This window comes from Electrophorus electricus, chromosome 18 (genome assembly GCF_041902795.1).
Source record: "Electrophorus electricus isolate QZ-2024a chromosome 18, ASM4190279v1, whole genome shotgun sequence".
NCBI lineage: Eukaryota > Metazoa > Chordata > Actinopteri > Gymnotiformes > Gymnotidae > Electrophorus > Electrophorus electricus.
Window position 1 is genome coordinate 5080001 of NC_137514.1, and position 16886 is coordinate 5096886.

Below are 16886 nucleotides of genomic sequence, written 5' to 3' on the forward strand. Positions count from 1 at the left end.
CTCACTCTCTCTCTCTCTCTCTCTCTTCCACCCTCCCTACCCCTGTCTCTCACTCTCTCTCTCTCTCTCTCTCTCTCTTCCACCCTCCCTACCCCTGTCTCTCACTCTCTCTCTCTCTCTCTCTCTCTCTCTCTTCCACCCTCCCTACCCCTGTCTCTCACTCTCACTCTCTCTCTCTTCCACCCTCCCTACCCCTGTCTCTCACTCTCTCTCTCTCTCTCTCTCTCTCTCTTCCACCCTCCCTACCCCTGTCTCTCACTCTCTCTCTCTCTCTCTCTCTCTCTCTTCCACCCTCCCTACCCCTGTCTCTCACTCTCACTCTCTCTCTCTCTCTCTTCCACCCTCCCTACCCCTGTCTCTCTCTCTCTCTCTCTCTCTCTCTCTCTCTCTCTTCCACCCTCCCTACCCCTATCTCTCTCTCTCTCTCTCTTCCACCCTCCCTACCCCTGTCTCTCTCTCTCTCTCTCTCTCTCTCTCTCTCTCTCTTCCACCCTCCCTACCCCTGTCTCTCTCTCTCTCTCTCTCTCTCTCTCTCTTCCACCCTCCCTACCCCTGTCTCTCACTCTCACTCTCTCTCTCTCTTCCACCCTCCCTACCCCTGTCTCTCTCTCTTCCACCCTCCCTACCCCTGTCTCTCACTCTCACTCTCTCTCTCTCTCTCTTCCACCCTCCCTACCCCTGTCTCTCTCTCTCTCTCTCTCTCTCTCTCTCTTCCACCCTCCCTACCCCTGTCTCTCACTCTCCCTGTAGGAATCGATGTGTGGAATCCTGCATTTGACGTGACTCCTCACCAGCTGATCACGGGTGGTATAATCACTGAACTGGGGGTGTTCCTTCCCTCAGAGCTGCAGGCTGCTCTTACAGGCAGACTCACTGCTCTGTAGGGCTACAGCGCCCCCACAGGCTCGGGTGTATTACTGCAACTTAATAGCCACTCAGATCTTGATCTCATGCGCGCGCTCTCTCTCTCTCTCTCTCTCTCTCTCTCTCAGTCTCTGTCTCTTTTTTTCAATTCACAACAGTGGAAGCTACTTCTCTGTTTTGAATATATACACATATGTTGGCACAGGCAGTGTCGGCATGATGCTTAAACACACACACACATTCTCACACACAGACTCACATCCACTGTCACACACTGAAGTGGAATTACAGTGTTACCCTCTCACAAACGTACCCCATAATCCAGGGCCGTTTATGAACAACAAACACGCATCACTTCAACAAGTTGTCTTCTAATTTGTTCTTTTTCAATTTCTCCCTCCCTCTCTCTCTCTCTCTCTCTCTCTCTCTCTCTCTCATTCTCTTTTTTCCTTCCTGTTATTCTTTCTCTCACTCTCTGCTCAGCTCCAGTCCTAAATGAAAGGTACTGCTCAGAGAGAAGCTTAATGGAGAAACCCATTGAACAAGAACCCATAGCTATGATTATAAGACATTTTTCAATAAGGTGAATATTTAAATAAATCTTTAAGTTTAATAAAATTTAGTTCACCTATGTGAACATATTTCTTGTGAAAAGTAGACTCTTGAGTAGTTATGGTAACGGCTTAGCTTAATAGATATCTTAACTTTCGCTCCCTAAGAAATAAGGGCTATCCGGAAGTGTACATATGTACAAAATTAGCATTGATTTGCATAAGACCACAGAATGCAAATCCCCAATAAAGAGCACTGATCTCTAAATGGGTTTGACAGGCAGAAGCTAATCAAAATGTTATATTAACATTTCTTTTGAATTTCAGTATTGACGATGTCGACAAGTCCCCCAAAATAGCTTGAACAGTACCTACTATAATATTTAAAATATTCAGTACCATCTATAATATGTATGTGACAGAAATATGTAATGGAGCCTGGCCAGTATAGCCTGATACAGTGGAGCAGACCACAGCCATGTTACTTGTTTAGCCAATGATATGAGTTAAAGTCCAAGAGTTACCATACTACTCATGTTGATATTAGTGAGGAAGTACAGGGAGAACGTACCTGCAGTACATTTTAGGGATTGGGTTATCATACACAAAAGCCAGAAAGTGGCTGTCGAGGTTTCTGATTCAGGTTCTCATTGAAGTAACGAACCATGTTTGAAGAGGGGTTGAGATCTAAATCTTAACGTAAGAGTAGCAATAGTCAGCATGAGTAATCGGTGCTATGGAACTAGACGTTACACTATACCTCACTATATTACCCAGAATCCTCTGTTCCTATGGCAAGCTTGCTTGTGGTGATTGGTTGTGGTGCTTTTATTTCTCCAGTGTGAAGTGTAGTCGTGTCATTCCACATTCAAATGCACATACATAGTCACACGTGGTGTATAACAGATTCACCATCCCATCCAATGATCTATAGTCAGTCAGTGTTTTATATAGTAGTACTGAACACCCGAACCAGTTAGTCAGCATTCTGCATACCTGAATGACTTGGTTCTGATGTGCATAAAACCTGGACTGGTTAGCAGACCTGCGGATTTATCTGCGGAGGCACATCCACCAATCCTCTGACTCTAGTGACTTTTGGCGGTATGACTGCATTCAGATTATAGGTGTGACTCCAGTCTGAACATCCCTCTGTCTACTTAACGGGATAAATAATGATAACCCCAACCACCCCCCACCCCGTCTGTGTTACTGAATGTAACGAGGACAGTTCTCCTCATTGCCTTACACCATCAGCCAAAAAAAAATAAATGCACTCACTAGACTCTAATTGGCTGATCCTCGTGGCCACTCCCCACACCATCTTATCTACCCTTTCATATTCACCTTTGTCACAGCAACAGGCAAATCATGATCTCAAAAAGAATGAGGAAAGTTGACATGGAAATCCTCTCCTCTGTCTTCATCCTTCTGCCTCCATCCTTCACTCCATACTTCCATAATCCTCTTCCTTCTTTTCCTGACAAATCCAGTCTTTTCCCTACATCTGACCTGGTATTGACAGTGTCATTTTTAAGATTTCAGCACTGATAATTTGAGATGTAGCATTAAAAAAATGAATACATCTCTATTGAATGAGACAGTTGAACAATGTATATTCAGAATCCAGACATGCACCCATTTTTCTGAAGCAGTGTAGTGTTGAGATCACCTTATGAGAGAGTATATAAGGTGGTGCTTGGTTTACACATATTACAGTATTACAGAGAAACTGGGTAATAGTTTAAATAAACATCTTTATTGTGGTTTAATTTTTAAGGTTTTCATTTTAATAGATTTTTAAATGGTTAAATAGTTTTTAGGCTTTATTTTGTAGGAGGAAAATGTTGACCCAAGAGTGTCGCTGTACACAAAATGTAGCAATTCTGTGGGCATCTGTGTGATCACTAGATTTGATTCATTCCAGAGGTATGAGGATTGGTTACCTTTCATTTCTCATCATTGGATTTATACGTGTGTATGTTCTTGGTGATTTTAAAAGCTTTTATGGGAAGGCCTTCTTCATACACGATGCGTCTTGCCACACCAGAGAGCATGTGTCAGATCCCAGACTAGAGATCAGTTCCAACCCTGTGTTCCCACCCAGTGCTAGTCTAACATAACTAAAGCACTAAGGCAGCTAAGCAGAATTAAGTGTAGCTTCCCTAAAAAATGGAGCTTGCATTCTTAAGGCTCCTTAATTGGGACCCTTGTTCACTATTACAAGCTTGTTCTAGTTCTAATTTGGGAAATGCATACCTCTGGCTGTGAATTAAAACCACTATGTCCAAAGTCTAATTCAAGTCTGACTTTTGGCTGGCTTTGGAGCACCATATTTGAAATTCAAATGCAAATTGCTATTTTTGGTCAGCCTGTCTTTTAACCATGACCATGTCCGGTACAGAGCGACAGGTTCAGGTTGCCTGATCCTCAATCATGTCTGTTCTTAGCTGCTGTGTAAAGGCCCAGATCAGCTGTAGAACAGTGTATTGTTTCTACTGAAGGAAACAATTGAGGGCTGAACTTGAGTGCCACTGGTGTAGGTCACTGTAGAAACCATGTTACAGCCAACATGGCTCCGGCTGACAAATGGGAAGGTCTCGCAGTACAAAATGTCTGTTTGTCAGCCTGATTGTTGAGGGGAAAAAGCTATACAAGCTCTGACTGGCAGAGAGCAAAGCTTAGAGAACAGAGGAAAAGGTTTGTTCCTTAAGCTGGGCACTCTCTACCTCTGGTGCCAAATTACAGTGCTGTGTGCTTTACTCTGACGAGAGGGAGTCTCCGTGATTGTTTTGTTGTTGTTTTTTCAAGCAATGGGACATGCTCTTGATAGATGACCGCATCAGTTTGAGAAGACCTCCCCGTGTTTGTGTTTCTTCTTGTTTATAATGACTGGCAATCACAGATAAGTTTTGTATAATGTGGATATAGCTGAAAAAAAAATGAAATGACTGGATTTTTTAATACATATGAATATGAATAATACTGTATACAGCATACATGGACTGAAACACCTTTCACATCAGAACAATAAAGAAAGTGATGACATTCTAGAGTATTGTGTGTATGAATAGGATGCATATTGGCTGAAAACTGAAAATGGAACATTAGGTGGTAGAGTCTAATATGGAAAAAGAAACCACATAAAATGACTAAATAGGTGTACTGGTATAGCCTAAGTGCATAAACGTAGTCTTATGGACTGAATTCTTATTAATTGGAGTGAGAATCGTCTTTCTTTTTTCTTCTTTCTTTTTAGTCTAGTCCAAACTTATGGTTAAAAAAACAAACTAAACATGACTGATATGTGTATCATCAATGCCTAAAATTATATTTAATTCATGCATATTTTAGACCTAATATTCATATGGGGAAAGAGTGTGTTTTAACTAACCTACAATTTTTATTTATTTATTTATTAGGACGTTACAGTGTCAATTGCAACATAAACTGTTAAAAACATCAATACAATATCAGGAAACAAAAATATAGAGTAATACGCTACATAGACGTATATGAATATGTAGCGTACAAATACAAATAGGGGTGATAAACGTTTGGGCATCAGTGCAAGGCAAGACACTGAAACCGAGCCTTTGACGTCGTTTCGCGTTCAGCCAATCAGATGACGATGTGTGCCACACTTCCTCGAGGCCGCGTCAACGACCCGAGCGCGGTTCAGAGAGGAGGAAGTCCGTGGTTGGGAAACAACGAAAAATAAAAAATAAACATTGTCCAAATTTCCGAATATGGATTATTTCACAGTGTGTTAGGTCTACGGATTAAATTTCATCGACAGGAGTTAAACATACCATTGTACACAGGCGGAGTGGGAGTGAACCCGCCACTGATTTCAAACGTTGCTTTCTCACCCCTCGCCTCAGTTAGCTAGCCTAGCTAGCTAGCGCGACTTGCTAACAAGGCAAGCGAGAAAGGAGAGGGGTGAAAGGGAAGAGGCAGACTGAAACAGTCCGGTCGGCGTTAACTGGAGTTTAAAACATAAAATAGTATAGCTCCACTTAACTAAAATAGAATAACAAGTTCTGAGAGGCTTCCATCGGCTGTTTCAGTTGGCTAGAAAAGTTGTTCGCCGCACACACAGCGCAGCACGGCCGAGGCCTACGGACCCTGCATGTGCTGAACCGTCGGCGTGTAGCGTCAATATAAACAATAAAAATGTCGGCCCAAGCGCAGATGAGAGCCATGCTGGACCAGCTCATGGGCACCGGACGCGATGGTAAGTGTTATTTTAATGACAAAAGTTTAAGTTTGATTCTTGGAACACGTAACTGAAAGCTAACTACACGATGTCTCAGGTAACTTAGCTTGTTAGCCGTAGGGATGGCTAACGTTAGCCTAGCGAGCAAGGTTAGCTTAGCTTCTTAGCCAAGCTAAATTAAATTAGCTGGCTAGCTTCCTTTACTTGGCATGGCCGAGCAAGTAAGTTACGGCTAACTAGCTGGGTTATTTAGATTGCTGTCTAGCCACCTCTAAGAGAAGGTAGCGGCTTGTTATGATACATTGCCCCCTGGACTGTGGAAACTCATTTAAATTAAGTTAGCGTTCAATATTGCTGCGATAGGTTAAATGAAACGTTTCTCCTCTGGTACAAAAGGTACCCCCCCCCCCCCCAAGCTTTTGACACTGATAAAAGTTGGATGAAACAAAGTCCTACAGGAAGCTCACGTTTTCTCACCCTGTACCCTAATAGGAGACACGATGCGCCAGAGGATCAAATTCACAGATGAGAGAGTTTGTAAAAGCCATCTACTAGAGTCCTGCCCTCACGATATATTATCAGGGACGGTGAGTAAAAAAAAAAAAAAAACAACACAGAATCATCCTCTAATCTTTCATTATTCTTTTATTCTGGAAATCTATACCAAGCCCTTTCTCTTTTATCTCTAACCTTGTGTGTGTGTGCTCACCCAGCGTATGGATTTGGGGGAGTGTTTGAAGGTTCATGACCTTGCTCTGAGGGCAGACTATGAGATCGCCTCCAAGCACCAGGAGTATTTTTTTGAACTTGATGTGAGTATGGTGTGAGTGGCCCTCTGAAAGATGTGTGTACTGATTGAGGATCAGACTGAATTCTGTCTCATGGGTGTCATGGCAGGATTTAATATTTTATGTGAACGGAAAAACTTTTAGGTTTTAATGGTTTAGGATACTTTCTAAAAACATTTTTAACAGGAGATATATAAAGGTTTTAAGTAGACTGAGTGGATGTAAGTAGGTTTGGTAGATTCTCTTGTTAGTGACCAACCGGGTTGGTCTGTGTGTCCAGGCTGCAGAGCACCTGCAGTCATTCATTGCAGACTGTGATCGGAGGACTGAACTTGCCAAGAAGCGATTGGCTGAGACACAAGAAGAGATCAGTGCAGAGGTCGCTGCGAAGGTAACCACCGTAGGGTCTTCCTCTCCCCCCCCCCACGATAAATATATTTATGGAATTCCCCAATTCCCCTGTGTTAACTCTGAAACTGTATTCTTGGCCTAAAAGTGTGCCAGTCAGTGTTCAAGCGGATGTTTAGACACCTGGCTTATTGTTTGTAATGGTGGCAGTTTGCCACAGCTGACAGAAAGTTCAGACTCATCCTGGCCCAGTGCATATTTACATATTTAAGTACACTCTTTGAGTAAGATTTTGGTGCATTTGTTTACCCTTTAAGCACTTGGGTGAATGTGTGTTTCATATGCAGTTGTGTACATTTTCTTAAGTTTTTGCTTGTTTGTTCATGACGACCAAATGTCCTCACACAGGGAGAAAGAAAAAATCAGTTAAAATCCCAAAACAGAAAGGGTCATTTAGCACGTTCTAACCTGTAATACGATTCTTAAAACTTTTACAGCATTTGTTTGTCTTTAGTAATGGATGTGGTTTATAATTAATCCATTAGACCTTCAACTAGATTAGATTAATATTGGGGTTAGGCAAAGGGACAGGCCTCTGGTTGGGGTTAGGATACAGGTGAGGCTGTGGTAGGCTTAGGTGTACAATTTAGTTGTACATTATGGTTGACTGACTATGTGTGCCAGGCGGAGCGGGTGCACGAACTGAACGAGGAAATTGGAAAGCTGCTGGCACGGGCAGAGCAGCTGGGTGGAGAGGGCAATGTGGAGGAGGCACAGCAGCTGCTGGAGAAGGTGGAGAAGACGCGCACCCTCAAAAAAGAGGCTGAGGTCAGTCTGGTTCGGAGGTCATTCTCCTTCTGCCCCTAGGACTTCTATGTTCAGTATTCTAATTCTGTTTGATCTTTGCACACAGTGTGGTATGCTTCACTGAGGAACATTACTAGATTCTGTAGGGGTTTAAAAGTAAGACTGCTTGTTGTCACATCAGTGCTTGCCTTTCTGTTCCTCTGCATGGAATCAGGAAGGGACCCACACCTGTAGTTTACTGTCATTTAATAACACAGTCCAAGACATGTCTGGACAAATTCAGACTAAACTACAGCTGTTCTGTACTTAAACAAAAGTGAGTCTGTGCAGGCTCATGCATGTGGATGCTTTATATTAATAATAGTTTGGTGCTAAGGAGTGTACCGAGCGAATGGGGGAACAGTTGGAGATACAAGCTACTGAGTCAGGCCGGTGAAGGGAACAGTTTTGTGTGTGTGTGTGTGTGTGTGTGTGTGTGTGTGTGTGTGTGTGTGTGTGTGTGTGTGTGTGTGTGTGTGTGTGTGTGTGTGTGTGTGTGCGCGCGCACGCATGCAGGATATATACCGGAACTCTATGCCAGCATCCAGCTTCCAGCAGCAGAAGCTGAGGGTGTGTGAGGTCTGTTCCGCCTACCTCGGTCTCCATGACAATGACCGTCGCCTTGCCGACCACTTTGGCGGGAAGCTGCACCTAGGCTTCATCGAGATCAGGGAGAAGCTGGAGAAGCTGAGGGTAAGGAGAGCAGAGCGGAAAGATCAGTTCCATCCGGTCTCTGGGCCACCAGGCAACACTGTCATAAGCAAATCAAGTCAGATTTCATTGTCTCTCTTAACACAAACATTCTTATATAATTAATGAAGGTAAATTGGAGTTATTCTGGTTTTCTCATTGACTCCTATTAGACATCAAATGGGTTAAACTTGGTGACGATCTTTGACTTCTATTTTAAATTATCTAAGGCATTTTCAAAACACCAAAATCATTAAAGGGTCAGCTTGTGTTAAGAAAACGCATCATGTCTAATAACACAGTGGAGGTGTTTAATAACTCCCTCAGATACGTTTAGCACTTAGCAGCAGCTCTAATCACTTGACTGAGGGTGAATAAGTTACTGTCTGTATTCCAATTGCTAACTTGTTGGCTGTAAATTGTAAAAATTTAGCAGTTAAGAAAGAAGAAACATTCAAGACTGTAAAACATCCTCTAGTTCCCCTTTACCTCAAAACACAAAACAAAAAAAAAGGAGTTATTTTTTCTCTGTCTTTCTCAGAAAGCAGTGGTGGAGAAGCAGGAGCGGATGCGCATGAGGAGGAGGGAAGAGAGAGAGCGTGAGGAGGAGAGAGAGAGGGAGTGGGAGATGGAGAGAGAAAGAGAGCGTGAACGCGAGAGAGAGAGAGAGAGGGAGCGTGAACGTGAGAGAGAAAGGGAAAGAGAGAGAGATCGCAGAAGGTGAGTTACTGCGCCATTCACAATTAGGACCTCACCGCACAAACATTATTTATAATGACTTGGTGAGCCAAATATTTAAGCATACTGATATTTGCTTATTCAGGTCCAGATCTCGAAGTGGGGACAGATACAGGTGAGGATGACAGCAGTGCGTACGCTTGTTCCAATAATGCATCCTTCCAGAAGCTAGTAAAAGAGTCACTGGCTTATGCCGTACTGTTAAATTAGCCCTAGTGGAGTGATGCTTTCACGCCTTTTCTCTTGTCTTTTGTGTGTCTTTCATTTCCTCACTCATTAGTGAAGCATGTATACATGTCACATAATCTATTTTTATTTATTTATTTAGGTGTGTGGGTTGTTTTTTGTTGTTGTTGTTGTTGTTTTTCCCCCACCCAGAAGAGTCAGGTTAAAATCATGTACAGCTGAGCCCATACTGGTACAAGGTTACTGTGGTTTCTAATAAGACGGTGGATGTTCAAGACCAAAAAAAGCAGTTTAAGTCTGTCTGTCTGTCTCTCCCTCTCTCTCTTTCTTTCTCTCAGGGACGGAGGGAGCTCCTCATCCCATCGGTCGCGGCGGCACCATTCATCTCGGTCGCGGGACCACGAGCGTGAGAGGAAGCACAGACACAAGGAGCATCACCGCTCTCGCTCACACTCGCACCGCCGGAAGAAGAAAAGGTGCAGCGTGGAATCCACCCACCCAGAGTCTGTTTACAATTTTACACACATTTTCCATCTCTGTTCATACCAGCACAGATCTATTACCACTCACTCTAGGATGTCCTGGTTCCATAAACAAAATATTCTTTTAGCATAAAAGTACACTCGAACCAGACTTCTTAGTGTGCATCTAGTCAAAAGGCTACAGAAGGCTTAACTGTGGGATTGGAAATATCAGTGTATAATCTAGGCTTCAATTGGGTAAATCTTGGGTAAATTTGTTTTTGTTTTTTTGAGTAAATTTACTTAATCTCTCTCTCTCTCTCTCTCTCTCTCTCTCTAGGTCCTCGCACAACAGAGAGCGGGAACACACTGTGTCGCAGGAGCAGTGGCGGGAGTATGGCGGAGATGACAGGTGGAGGGATGATGGACGACGGGTGGAGATGGAGCGAGAGCTTGGGGGTAGAGAGTGTTCGCCCTCAACCCCAGAGATGGCCAGACTAAGGGGCAGAGAGAGATCTGTCTCACTGGAGCGAGAGAACCGCTCCAGCTCTGAGGAGAGGGAGTCGGGAGAGATATAGACAACAAGAGGGAGAGAAAACAGTCTGTATTCTTTAACATGGCTTCCTGTCTGTGTTCTTTGTTTGTGCGTCATAGCTGATCTGTCAGTGGCTGGATGGGCTTAGTGCAGTCAGCTGTATCCAATTAAGTCTGAATTTATATTAAAGACATCAGATAGGCAGGCAGACCCAAATCCCCATCCTTTCCCACATACTTCATACACAAGTCTAATATTTTCTTTCAAGAACAAACATTGGATAAGAGCTTTTTTTTTTTTTTTTTAATCACGTGTTTTCAGTTTACTTTTGGACCATCCTCACAGCCTTGCAACCATTTAAAGAAGGTGGAGGGTATCAGCAGAGTACTCTCCAAAACCTATCCAGTCTTGTTTTTGATGTCTGATCCAATCTAACTATTCTTTTTCACTTTAACACAGTGGCATCCTTACGGATCATTTAAGGCGGGTGAAGCCTGTGGGATCTCACACTGGGATCAGACTGAGCTGGATCTGTGTAACATTTTGCCCATCCAGTGAGGTGTTGATCAGTGGAAACGCGCTGAACATGCGCGTTTGAATGAGGGAACACATTCGGTAAAGCTGTAGGTGCACTTGCGCAAACGGTTTTAACTGCACTAAAACGACAGTTGCGAAAAGGTCATACATGGAGAGATGGAGAAAATTCATTGCGAACCGTAAGCCAACCAAAGGAAGTAGGGGAAGGAGACTTGGACCCTAACTCCGTGTCAAGTTTCTGCGCAGCTGAAGAGGTTGCGCCAGCGCTGCAGTTGCAGGTGTTCCTTCAGGAGCAGGGTCCCTCCACCCCTTCTCTGCGGTGGTTGTTGTTGGTTTTTTCTCTCATCAACAAACGTTGATGAATAATTATTGTTGCTGCTTATCGTGTTTTATGGCTACCATGAGCCTGGATTCACGTTTTAGCAAGCTGACCGTAATAAATGATTCATTGTAAGGTGATCTGGATCAGACCCCGAAGTTGTCAGTATTCGCTGGCGACGAAAACTAGCTGGCAACTCCGAGTGCTTCAGCTACTGTCCAGGGTATGTCAAAGAATACTATGGTCTGACTTCAGACTGGAAGTGAATATGTAAAGGCCATACTCCCAAATTTTACCCCACTCAGTCTTAGGAAGAGACACAATGTATGTTGGCAAAACGGCGAGATGCTGGCTAGTCAGCAAGCGCACAGACAGTTGTTGAATCTTATAGAAATTGGATGAAGGATTTATTTATGTTTGCTTGTTAATCACTTGATCCAGTTTCATAGTAAAATTTGGTTTAGTTTGGAAGTTGTTTCGTGCAACGAAAAACATGAGTAAAGAATTTTTGCTACCTACATAAAACTGAAGCAGCAATTACCTGTGAATGCAAATATGTTCTTTTCAGAGACGATACCACTTTCTTTTACGCATATTTGTACGTTTGGTTACATCGCAAACCCACCGTTTCTCTTAACGTGTGCAGATTTTTTTCTTTTATTTTGCTGTGTTAGAAGGTTGTCTAAAGAAGTCTGATGTTTCCCGTCAAATATTATAAAATGTAATAAAGGAGCCCGAAAATCCCATGCTAAAACCGTCTGTGTGCCGTTTTTTAAAAAATCATTGCACAATAAGTATTAGCAAGTATCTACATGCATAAATGTGCAGTATTTTTGGCACATCCCTAACGCAAGGGTGCAGCACCGCACAACTTGGTACACGTGTTGCAGGTGACGTCAGCAGCTTTGAAAAGACGCGGCAGGAACTGCACACCATTGAAAACACTTAATATGGCGTTACTAACACCTTACAGCAAAATCCCTGAACTAAACACTGCTACGATTCTTGTGAGTAGCCAGTTAACCTGCTAAAATACGTTTCTTGTGTATTTTTGTAGCACTACTAAGAGAGCTAGCGTTAGCTAGGTTAAGTCTACCCATCACGATTCGTAATCGCCATCACTTTGTATTTGTTGTATTTATCATTTTTATATTTATTGTCATGACAGTTGATTGAAAACGAAGAGCGGTTTCAGACCAAGCTTGCTGATGCCATAGTTCAACAGGAAAAAGACGTCAACGTGAACGTGTGAGTTGAAAAGCTGGCAGTTTTTAATTGCAGTCATTCGCTCCATAATTAGGTCACGGTGTTTGTTTTTCACCGCGTCTTTCCCAAGTTTTCCCGACCTGAACGTCCATTAACTTACCTAGCTAACGTTTTAAAGTGGGTACAGCCTCGTCTGTCGAAGCGCCGATGTACCGCCGACTTGCGTTTTAGCTAAAACTTAGGTTGATTTTAATCTAATATTTTGCATTTTCGTTCCTTTTCAGTCGGCTAGCTCGAAAACTCCCTCTTCCTTTGGAAAATGGCGACAGTCGTCCTCGTGTTGATCTTGTTGTGTTCGTTGTCAGCCTTCGGTCTGAACGCAGGTAGTTATGAGATGGCAGACATTAACTTCGGCTTCATATAGCTGTCAACTTATATTAACCCTTTAAGTTCATTGCTTACATGCTGTAGCTGTGAATTCATTAACACTCTCTAGTATTCGAAATTATTACCACAAAGAGCGTTTTAACTAGTTTTGTACTCATTTTGAAATATCCATCTAGTATTCATTTTATCCACTTAATACAGAATTAGAAAATGCGTTTATAAACTTTTACAATGAAACCATTTCTCTCATACACAGTTGACCTTGCCAGTACCCACAACCTGAGCACAATTTTATTGTCTTATGCAAGTAAATAAAGGCAAAGAAATCTGAGTGCTGTAGAATTGTTTATGATAATTGACCTAAATCAAAACAAAGGGATTTTATATGGGCAAACCATATGGGTTGACACCTATGGGTACATCTATTTGATAACCTTTCTCTCCATATAGTGATATGGGCTGTATTAGGGTTTCTTATACCTCTGATGGCATTCTTGTGTGTCTCTAGTCTGCAGGCAGTGGAGAGCTCGTTGAATTATCTGGCTTCGGATTACTACCTCGGGAAGGTGTGCTTTGTGGTTACGGATGGTAATTAATGCCTCTTATTGAAGTTAATGTTGTGTCTCATGAGAATGACCTCTCCTGTCAGGTTTATGATTGATTACAGGAGTGTCTTCACATTTCATTGTGAAAAGGTGTTTGTGTGTGTGTCTCTTTTTTTTTTTTTTTCCCCTCCAGCGCGTTGCGGCACTTTGGCACAGGAGCGCATGTTGAGGGTGAGGAGACTCGCTGCTTCTCACCACTGCCCCGTGCTTTGTGCAGAGCACCAGGTACAGCAAGCAGCTGTAGACAGTGTAGCCAATATGGCCAACATTGCACCACAGTGAACACAAGTGCCATTTAAAAACATTACCGACCAATATGTGTAATGTGCATTTTATTGTGGAAGGTACAGATTAGCAGTACAGAAACGTAATTTCCAATATATCAAATGATTGCATACTGTGTAAATCTGTATTGTATAATAACAGTACATAAATATATCCACCATGAAAATCTGCAATATATTCTAAAGTTGCATGCAGGTGATCTAAACATATCACTGGCAGCAAAACAGCAGGACTTTAATATAATTGGCTAAATCGCTTGATGTGTTTCTATGCAGCCTAATAGGCTTTAATGGAATAGAGTAATCCGATTTAACTAAATAAAATTTCAAACTAATTGTTAAGAACCCATCACCCCTTACGATCATTTTAAATGAGAACCGTTGGCCGTGCGAATCCTCAAATCTGATTGCTTTCAGAATCGCAGTCCATTTGTCCTTCAGGTGTACAGTTGATTTACTTTGCACTAAGAAACAAACATTACGAGGGAAAGTGGTGCAGAATGTGTTGAAGGCTCTGAACAAAAAGCTTAACCACTAGCAAAAGATTCAAAGCGACTCTAGTGGTATCCAGCTGATGGTGTGAAACAATTTTCACCAGAGGCTACAGAAATTATTTTTATTACTTTCTTTTTATGCTCAACAAACATACTGTGTAGAGTTCATTTGGTTGAGTATGACATTTTAATTAAAAACACCAGTAGGCCATGCCAAACGTGTATCATGCCTGTATGAGTTCTGAGGCTGCTCCATTAAAGTTCCCCACTTGTATAGAAGGTTTTGTTGGGTTACGTGTACTATGGATTGAACAGGGGTGTGTGGGTACAGTGACACGTATTCAGTTGGAATGAATTCATCGGTCTGGTGGCTTTTTTTGGTTTTTTGACCTGGCTCATGCCAGGGATTGATCATTGGCTGATGAGTTCAGCCAAGTGCGTTACGTTAGGGGAAAAACATTTAACAGATCACGAGATCAGAAAAATGCTGTAGTAATGTCTTTCTCTCCCTTCACACTTAGACAGAGGAAGGCATCGCCATGGCAGCCATGAGGCTTCTCACCATTCTGAAAGTGTCAGCTGGTCTGTCTCCCATGGCAACCACAGCCCTTTACCTGTCCTCCCTGACCCGCTGCGCTGCTGCTCCTGAGCTCGACGATGACTGACCTGTCACCGTTTCTTCTATTGCTTTTAGTCACTTTCTGGATTGCTCGGCCATGGGAGGCAACGCTATGAATTTTTAAGACGTGTTTTCACAGCCCACCAGTTTGGATTCACTTCATTAGTTGAAAATATCAGTGTAATCCAGACAAAAATATGAAATTGAGGTGATGAGTGGAATTTCCTGTGTGTGCTGAAATGTGACGGAATGTTATGTGGGTACGTAGCGGGACCAGGCAGTGCCTGTCCTGTGCAGTGAAATTCATTCCATCTTTGTTCCCCGACACTTATTTTCATTAGTTTGGTTACATTCTTTGTTAAAGTTGTTCTCATAAGTGAAGTCAGCTGCAGCCATGCAGCTTTTAGCCTATGAACACGAGACAGCTGAATAGAAACAGAGTTTGCTCTGTGACCACTGGTGATTCCATTAAGCCACATTCTCCTGCCCCTGTGTGCACATGTATTAGTGTCATTGTGTCCAACTAAACTGTCCCACTGTGTGCAGGTGGGCTGGTCCCGTCCCCAGCTTCTGGAGGTCCAGCAGGGGCGCCCTTGTTCACATAATTACTCTCAAGTCAAGGTCACGTCATTGATGTTAGACAGGCCTAGAACGGATCCAGAGCTTGAGGAAAAAGATAATTGTGTGGTGTTAAACTTTGCTGAATTGTAACAGAATTGGCATGCCAACTCCTGCTATTCACTGCATGTATTAAATGATGTTGTTTTTTTATCCATTTTCCCTCTTTCTGCGAATTTAGGTGTAGTATGTCAACATCTATAGCAATTTTAAAATGTATGTTAAAAAAAAAAAACAGCTACATACAGTTTGAAGTGTTTTACTCCAAGATAATTTTTAGGAGCATATAATTGTGACACAATTTAATAAAATGCTGTATTTGTAATGCAGATTTGATTGAACCAAACAGTTTACATTTTTAAACTTTGTAAACATTCAGTGCAACATTCCCCTTTAACTAAGTAATATATAAAAGACAGAAAAAAGTATTTTGTGGAACAGTTCAGTCAATCAATGGAACATGATATTCAGTCAGGAGATGTGGTTTTTTTGCTTGTTTGTTTTTTGCCTGTTAGCAGTTGCCGGTCTTCTTTTTTTTTCTTTTTTTTTTTTTATTGGCGTAGATCCAGTAATCGGGTGGTTCTCGCTACTTGCTCGAACACGAAAATCTGATTAATCATTCCTTGTTGCATTAAGCCGTGTGTTTTGGTTTCCTTCAATGTGACTTAACGGAAGCTGGCACCGGACAGAGTTCGCTTATGAACTCTGCAGAGCCCCCGTCCCAGTAAAAAGGTCCCTAACTAGAACAACGATGACGTTTGTAGTCGCACGCCGCACCTGCTGAATCTGCTCCAGCTGTCTGATTCTGGAGGTTCTCCGTTTGTTTCATGTTTCAAGTTTCAAGTTTGGTTTATGTTAAACTTATTCGGTGCTGTTCAGTATTATGTTATTCTCACCACTGTGATAACGCAGCACTTTATTTACGGCAAGGCGGTAATCTGTTATAAAGGACGGGTGGCAACTGCATACAGGTGGACGTGCAATGCAGGGAGCCCCTTTTCTGTTCTTTACTTTCGCGCTAAGCCTGCGCATTTACTTTCAGATCTGAAATTGCAAATCTGAAAATAATTCTTGGTAGCAATAAATGCTTAGTATGCCGTTAAACATGAATATAATATCGTTAGGCTACGTTATTTTTACCTGTCCATTAATTTTACTTAAAACCAGTCTTTACGAACACGAAGGGGAACTCATGCTTCTCACATTTGTGGTTTAATATTTTGTTAATTCACCAGTTAATTGATGATACATACTTTCTTACATACTCTGACTACTGCAACAAATTTGGTATTATTTGGTATTTGCTCAAAATACCAAATTTGGTATTTGCTCAAATACGGACTTTAAGAGGGTATGTGAATCTATCCCTGATGATCCTCTCCATTCGCTTAAAGGTAATCACAGTTGCAAAATATTTTTAAGTACTATGTGATTTTATAAGGCAGCTATTCAGTCATAAATGCAACCCATCTTTAACCCTTCAGCTCAGCAAAGTCAAAACTGCCGGACTCTTGCCTAAAACATCTTAACAGAATGAATAGATGCTACCCTGTTAATGGTACTTTGAGTACATTTCTCTGTGTGAGTGATG

The 16886-nt window shown here is 42.2% G+C and overlaps 3 protein-coding genes across 7 annotated transcripts in view; all 3 read left to right on the forward strand.

Moving 5' to 3' along the window:
• The window catches only part of mri1 (methylthioribose-1-phosphate isomerase 1), an 11124-nt gene extending 6661 nt beyond the window's left edge, over positions 1 to 4463 (forward strand). Inside the window, exon 6 of the mRNA XM_027031493.3 lies at positions 751 to 4463. Within this exon, the coding sequence (XP_026887294.1) occupies positions 751 to 884 (134 nt within the window). The 3' untranslated portion in view covers positions 885 to 4463. The remainder of the gene's footprint in view (positions 1 to 750) is intronic.
• A 588-nt stretch (positions 4464 to 5051) lies between these two features.
• zgc:158803 (LUC7 domain-containing protein) lies at positions 5052 to 11836 on the forward strand. 3 transcript variants are annotated; one of them, XM_027031487.3, is made up of 10 exons: positions 5054 to 5652; positions 6127 to 6221; positions 6348 to 6446; positions 6703 to 6813; positions 7455 to 7598; positions 8133 to 8309; positions 8848 to 9026; positions 9130 to 9159; positions 9569 to 9733; positions 10032 to 11836. In XM_027031487.3, exons 1-10 carry the CDS (start codon positions 5592 to 5594, stop codon positions 10267 to 10269), a joined length of 1299 nt encoding a protein of 432 aa, XP_026887288.2. In that variant the 5' UTR covers positions 5054 to 5591; the 3' UTR covers positions 10270 to 11836. The 3 variants fall into 3 exon arrangements, with proteins under 3 accessions (XP_081557597.1, XP_026887288.2, XP_035390846.1); XM_035534953.2 differs by having other exon boundaries at positions 5055 to 5652; positions 9569 to 9706; XM_081701471.1 differs by lacking the exon at positions 8133 to 8309 and having other exon boundaries at positions 5052 to 5652.
• A 134-nt stretch (positions 11837 to 11970) lies between these two features.
• pane1 (proliferation associated nuclear element) lies at positions 11971 to 16393 on the forward strand. Of its 3 annotated transcripts, none has more exons than XM_027031491.3 (6): positions 11971 to 12089; positions 12251 to 12330; positions 12573 to 12671; positions 13184 to 13263; positions 13414 to 13451; positions 14580 to 16393. In XM_027031491.3, exons 1-6 carry the CDS (start codon positions 12033 to 12035, stop codon positions 14721 to 14723), a joined length of 498 nt encoding a protein of 165 aa, XP_026887292.2. In that variant the 5' UTR covers positions 11971 to 12032; the 3' UTR covers positions 14724 to 16393. The 3 variants fall into 3 exon arrangements, with proteins under 3 accessions (XP_026887292.2, XP_026887291.2, XP_026887293.2); XM_027031490.3 differs by having other exon boundaries at positions 13414 to 13505; positions 14580 to 16390; XM_027031492.3 differs by lacking the exon at positions 12573 to 12671 and having other exon boundaries at positions 13414 to 13505.
• Positions 16394 to 16886: the final 493 nt, after the last annotated feature.